The 6,000-nt window shown below is 58.9% G+C and overlaps 1 protein-coding gene across 4 annotated transcripts in view; it reads left to right on the top strand.

The window, feature by feature from the left end:
• The first annotated feature begins 355 nt into the window (after nucleotides 1-355).
• The window catches only part of Grik5 (glutamate ionotropic receptor kainate type subunit 5), a 62,034-nt gene continuing 56,389 nt past the window's right edge, over nucleotides 356-6,000 (top strand). The window contains exons 1-3 of one of the 4 annotated variants that reach the window (XM_039095322.2): nucleotides 356-1,469; nucleotides 4,884-4,990; nucleotides 5,285-5,449. In XM_039095322.2, the coding sequence (XP_038951250.1) occupies nucleotide 5,449 (1 nt within the window). In that variant the 5' untranslated portion in view covers nucleotides 356-1,469; nucleotides 4,884-4,990; nucleotides 5,285-5,448. Of the gene's footprint in view, nucleotides 1,470-4,883; nucleotides 5,013-5,284; nucleotides 5,450-6,000 lie in introns of all 4 variants that reach the window. The other 3 variants (XM_006228382.5, XM_008758889.4, NM_031508.2) reach the window with 3 other exon arrangements.

The raw sequence follows: 6,000 nt of genomic DNA, 5'->3' as shown, positions 1-6,000 counted from the left end.
TGTGGGCCTTGGCCCACCTCTCGAGGGTCTTGATGGCTGTCTTTCTGTTTCTCTGCATTTTTTCCATCTCTGTAGTCTCTCTCCCCATCTCTAGGCCCTTCCCTCTGTTCTCCCCACTCAGCTCCATGGGCTCCAGAACCCTAGGCTGCCTGGGCAGGGCGGTGGCATGGTGTGGTTGGAGGGGGTGGCCCCGGGGGTGGGCCCTTCATCCAATGCAGCTCGCTCTTCTCATCAGCATTCTCCTCGAAGGGCCCCCCAGCCCCGACCAATACGATCTCCCCCTCCTCTGCTCCCCTCCCTCCTTGCTCCCTGCTTGCCTCCCTCCCTTCCTCCTGCCCGCCCTCCTCCCTGCCTCCCTCCCTTCATCTCTCCCCACCACCACCACCACCACCACCACCACCACCACCACCACCACCACCGCAGCCGCCGCCGCCGCCGCCGCCACCGCCACCACCACCACCACCACAACCACCATCACCACAACCACCACCCTACCCACTCCCCCACCCCCCCGCGCTCCAGGACTCAGCGCGGGCGGCGTCGGCCTAGGAGGGGCGAAGGAGCGGTGGCGGCAGCGGTAGTAGCGGCCGACAGCAAGGAGGCAGGCCGGGCTGGGGACACGGAACCGCCAGCGGCTGCCGCTCACAGGGGACCAGAGTCCGCGGCCAGGCCCTCCCACCGCGAGCGGGCCGGCCCCGGGACACCCCACCCTCCTCCGCCTGCCCGTTCCACCTGCTTCTCTCCATCCTCTCCTCCCACCTCATCTCTCCACCTCGTCTGCCCCTCTTCTTGATCTCACCAGGGCTGCCAGTTACCCTGTCCTCTCCAGCCCCTTCATTGACCGGCCTCTCTTGGCCCCCAAGCATGCTTTTCCCCTGGGGACTGAGGGCTTGAGGACTCCCGGCCCTAGCCTCATCCAGGGCAGGGCCAAGTCTCTGGGGGGAGGGGGGGAAGGGGGCGGCCCCCTCCCCCCCGGCAGGCCCTCCCCTCCCCCACTTCCCCCGATGGCCGGCTTTCTTTTCTCCACCCAGTCCTCACCCCCAGTGCCCCCCCCAGGCCGGCCCGGCTAGGGGAGGGGGCGGGGGCCCTTTCCTGGGCCGGCTTCCCCCTCCCCCGGCTTTGCCTGTGCCCCCCTCCCTTCCGTTTTCACCTTCCTCTCCTCCTTTCCTCCCTCCTTCCCCTCCGTTTGCTCCTTCCCCCTCTCCTCTCTCCCCTTCTCTCCTCCATTTTCTCCTTTCCCCTTCCTCCCCTCCTGGCCCGCCCTTTGCTTTTCCACCTGTCCTTCCTCCCCGCTGCTGGGGAGACACCGTTTTGGATTAGTTGGGGGCCACCGCCGGCGGCGGGGGAGGGGGCCCAGTGGACTGCCCTCTCCCCCGGCCCCAGCCTCACCAGCACCCAGCGTCGGAGCACCTCCTGGTTGTCGTTCCTCGGGCCTCGAGGGAGCCCAGCCCTCCGTCCCACCAGGATCCGTAAGTGTCTGCAGGGCGGGGATTGGGCTGGGTCCTGGGTCCTGGAAGGCCAGGCTCCCTGCCCGGCTGTCCCCCCCCCCCCCCAGTCCCTGCTCCCTGTGGATGGCAAGGAAGCTATTCCTCACTGCCTTGTGCCCTCCCTGTCAACCTCTCATTCTCCACGACCTCTTCTCCTTTTCTCAGCCTTACTTCTGGGTACACACCTCACACCTGCCCTCAGCCCAGCTTTCCGGGGTGCTGCGGGCTGACTGGCTCCCAAGGTAGCCAGCTCACTTCACTGGCTCCTGGTTTGTTCCTCCCCCAAGCTTGGGTCCCAGACCCACACTGGCTCCTGACTTGTGTGTTCCTCACTTGTGTTGGTTCTCTCTCTCTCTCTCTCTCTCTCTCTCTCTCTCTCTCTCTCTCTCTCTCTCTCTCTCTCTCTCTCTCTCTCTCTCTCTCTCCTTTCACTAAGCCTTACCATAGGCCCTGTCCCATTGCACCTCCTGTCTGTCTTCTGGAAATGCCTTTCTATCGTCAAGTCTGCATTTCTCCTGTGTCCGGGGCCTGTCCAACTCTGCCCAACTTCTCTGTTCCCGGCTGTGTCTCGCCGGGCTCAGCGTCTGTCTCTGATGAGATGCTAGTTCTCATCCAGTCTTCTTCCCACTCTGTCTTTCCATTCTCTCCTGATCCTCTCCACCTCCAGCCTTCATCTCTCACCCTTCCGCTTCCCTCCCCCAGACCCCACTGAGGGCCCCCAATCTTCCCCATCCACCCTTCTCTCCTCTGTTCTAACCTGGCGCTTCCGCCCACCGCCCAGTCTCTCCACTTCCGAACCACACCATCGGCCTTTTAGCTTCCACCCCTCCCAGTACCTATGGACTGGGGACTCTGGGATCATCTGTGCCAGCTGCTGTGGGCATCCAGTTTGACTCAGTTTCCCTCCTGACTCATCCCCTCTTTAGCCTTTGTGGTCAGTCTCCCTGTGCACTTCTTCCTCAAGCCTTTTTATCCTCCATTCTGCCCCCTGGCCTCAGCCTCTGTAGGCTGCTATGCAGCTGGTCCCTAGCTCACACTCTGTGTATCTGTCTCAGGTTGTCTCTGTCCTCAGAGTTTCATGTTTCTTTCTCCGCTCCCTGTCGTTTTGTTTGTTCTGCTTTTGGAGATAGGGTTTCCTATAGCCCAGGCTAGCCTGGGACTCACCATGGAGCTCAATCTGGCTTTGAACTCCTGACCCTCCCGCCTCTGCCTACTGATGGTAGGTATGGCAGGCATGTGTCCCTACACCCTGTTAGCCCCTTGGTTGTTATACTTGTTGTTAGTCATCTTCTGTCGGCCCCTTGTCCTTTACATGTGTCTCCCCTTGCTCATCTCTCCTCCAACCTGTAGGGCCTGACCCACTCTCCTCAGCTCCCCTCTGTTTCTTGCTCTGTTTCTGTCCATTTGTATCAGCCTGGCCTGAGTCTCCTGGTCTGTGAGTCCTGGACCTGCCTGACATTTCCCCTCTGCTCCTGTGGTACCTCTTTGTTTTTGAGACAGGGCCTAACTGTAGTCTAGGGATTCACTCTGTAACATAGGCTACCCTCAAGTTCACAGTGATCCCCTTGCCTCCAGAGCAGGAATTACATCCTGGTGTGAATGTCTTAGTGTCTGTTCTTTCCCCCCACCTAGCTGTAGTCACCACTTTCGGGAAGGGGCTATCTTTCTGTGCATGGCCCTCTCTGTGTTTATTCACTCCCCATAAGCCATTTCTGCACTGTACCTCTGTCCTTTGGTTCCCATCTGTCTGCCACCTGTGGGTCCCTGCCCTTCTGCCCTGCCTCCCTCTTTTTGTCTGATCCCCATTTGTTCCAGATGTCCCAGGATGAACCCCTCCACCCCCACTCTTCCCCTTGAGAACTCTCCTCTAGCTCTCCCAGAATTCCTTGCTCCTCTGTCCTGGTCAAGTCTCCACATTAGATCTAAATTGCAGTCTGCAGCCACCAGTCTGTTGAGCATGTCCTCATATCCCTTAGGCTGTCCTCATCAAAGGCTGAGGAGTGTGGGGACGACTTTCTCAAGGTCACCCAGTGAAGTAGGGGCAAGTATGGGACTGATTAGGCACCCTTTCTCCTTGACCTGAACTTTTCAGGCCAGAGAAGTGCATTCTGAGCCTGGGCTTGTGACTCTGGCCTTTCTCGGGAGTTCTTTCCATGGTGCCAGGTGGGATGTCAGAGGACACTAGACACATGTCACAGTGCTCTGGGCTCCGCAAGAACCCTCTTCCATTGGACCATGGTCTACAGCCAGGTCCAGGGATCCATGTGCACATCTGGCAAAACACATCCTGCCCAGTAGTTACACTGTCAAAGGCCTGGAGTGCCCAGAACAAACCTGGACTCCCCGAGGCTGGATCTGTAAGGAGAAGTCATGTACCACACCCTAGCTCCCCCAAACAGGGTGCAGGCAGGGTTTCAGCACCCACCTCTTACAGGCAGTCTTCCAGCTTTCCTTTCTTCCTACCAGACTCTCTGGTCTCTTGAGTCAGCCTGTGCCTCCCTGTCCTCTGTCTTTCTCTTCCAGTCGCTCACCCACACCCCATGCACTGACAGCCCCTGGTCTGGCCTTGCCCTGCTCCCCTTCTCTGGTGTGTGTCCCTTGTGTCTACATCTTCCAGTCCCTTCCCTGCCTCTCTCCCAGTCCTGTCTCCGATCTCCTTCAGCTCTCCTTCCGTGTCTCTGTTTTTAGCAGTTTCTGACATCCGTCTGCGCTTTCACCTCTGCCTGTTTCCCTTCCATTCCTGTATTCTGAGTCCCGGCGTCTTTACTTTTGCGGCCTCTCGTCAGATACTTTTTCTTTTCCTTCCGTTCTCTCTCTTCTGTACTCTCTCTTTAGGTTCTTCGCTATGTTCCTCCCTCCCTGACTCCCTCTCTTGCTCCTTCCTCCCTTCCTCCCCTTCACCAAGTTTCCCAATTCTGAGATTCTTTCACCCTTCAGACCCTGGGTGCCCAGGCCTCTCTCCCATGGGATTGTGGGAACCAGGGACGTCGGGAAGGTGGCAAGTGAGGCTTGGGATGGGGTTGCCTAGCAACCACTGCATCCTCTCCAGCCAGTTTCTGTTGCCTAGTAACAGCTGCCTGCCCAGAGACAGGGCGGGACTGGGGTGGTGGTAGCACTTTTCAGTTTCCTGTTGGGGTGGGGCTGGTCCCCAGGATCACTCCTACTTGAAATTTCTAGTAATGCCTGTCCTTTCTGTAGCCTCTGACCTTTCCATGTTCCAGAGCTCAGGACTAAATGAGCTTGGTGTCCCCAGTGAACTGGGCCTTTCAGAACTGTGGCTTCCTCCCCAGTGATGTCTGGGAGGACTGTGCTTGCCACCCTACCCAGCGGCTTTCCTAAGGGATGCTGCCCCCTCACATCAGCCATCTCCCGTGGGGCTGGGGGGTCTCTCCGCAGGTGGCGAGTGGGGGCCGCGGCAGCTGCGTCCCCATGAGGAGGGGAGGAAGATGCCGGCTGAGCTGCTGCTGCTGCTGATAGTCGCCTTCGCCAACCCCAGCTGCCAGGTGCTGTCATCACTGCGCATGGGTGAGGCCCCAGCACCCTGCCTCCTCAGAAACTCTCCCTCCAGGCCCCTCCTGGGAGCTCAGCCATACTAGTACCAAAGTGCTCTGGCCCCAGCTTCTCCTCCTCTGGACCCAAGAGTGCAGATACTCTGCCATCCAGCCTCAGATCCAGGAGTCTAGGCCCCTTCATACCTATACCTCCCTCTACTCTAGAGGCCACAAATCTGAGACCCCACAGCTACCCTTTCTCAGGCCCCAGGAACCTGGCCCCTCCCAACTCCTGTCTCCTTTCAGCTGCAATCCTGGACGACCAGACCGTGTGTGGCCGTGGTGAGCGTCTGGCCCTGGCCCTGGCCCGAGAGCAGATCAATGGGATCATCGAGGTCCCAGCCAAGGCCCGAGTGGAAGTAGACATCTTTGAGCTGCAACGGGACAGCCAGTACGAGACTACGGACACCAGTGAGCGGGGTCTCAGGGGCGTGGGGTGAGGCAGGGCAGGTGGGGCCTTGGTCAGTCCCTCCATGCCTGGCCTCTTCAGTTCAGCCTTGTACTCCTCCGCCTGCACCTGCTCCCTCCCTGCCTGCCTGTCTCTGTTTCACAGAAGTGACTGCAGCTGGGTTGAAAGGCCCAGACTGAGGCTTGGGACTTTAAAATTCTCTGGTGGGTCAGAAAAGGTGTTCTGGGACAGTCTAGACTGGGGCATGCTGCAGCGAGCAGGAGGTGGAGTGTGGCACTGTTCAAGCTCTCCCTGCAGAGCAGGCTTGCCCTGTGGCAGGTAGGGCCACAGAAGTGTCTATTGATGATCCCAGACTCGGAAGTGCTAGTACCCGCTATCCTAGTGGCTTTCTGTGGCCGGAATAAAACACTGACCAAAATAACCTGCAGAGGAAAGGGTTTATTTTAGACTGCAGGTTAAACAGGACAGTATGGAGGGAAGCCAGGACAGGAACTCAAAGCAGGAAGCTGGAGTCAGGAACTGAAGCAGAGGCCATGGAGGAGCGCTGCTTACT

This window comes from Rattus norvegicus, chromosome 1 (genome assembly GCF_036323735.1).
Source record: "Rattus norvegicus strain BN/NHsdMcwi chromosome 1, GRCr8, whole genome shotgun sequence".
Classification (NCBI taxonomy): domain Eukaryota; kingdom Metazoa; phylum Chordata; class Mammalia; order Rodentia; family Muridae; genus Rattus; species Rattus norvegicus.
This window is presented reverse-complemented; position numbering and strand designations above follow the sequence as displayed.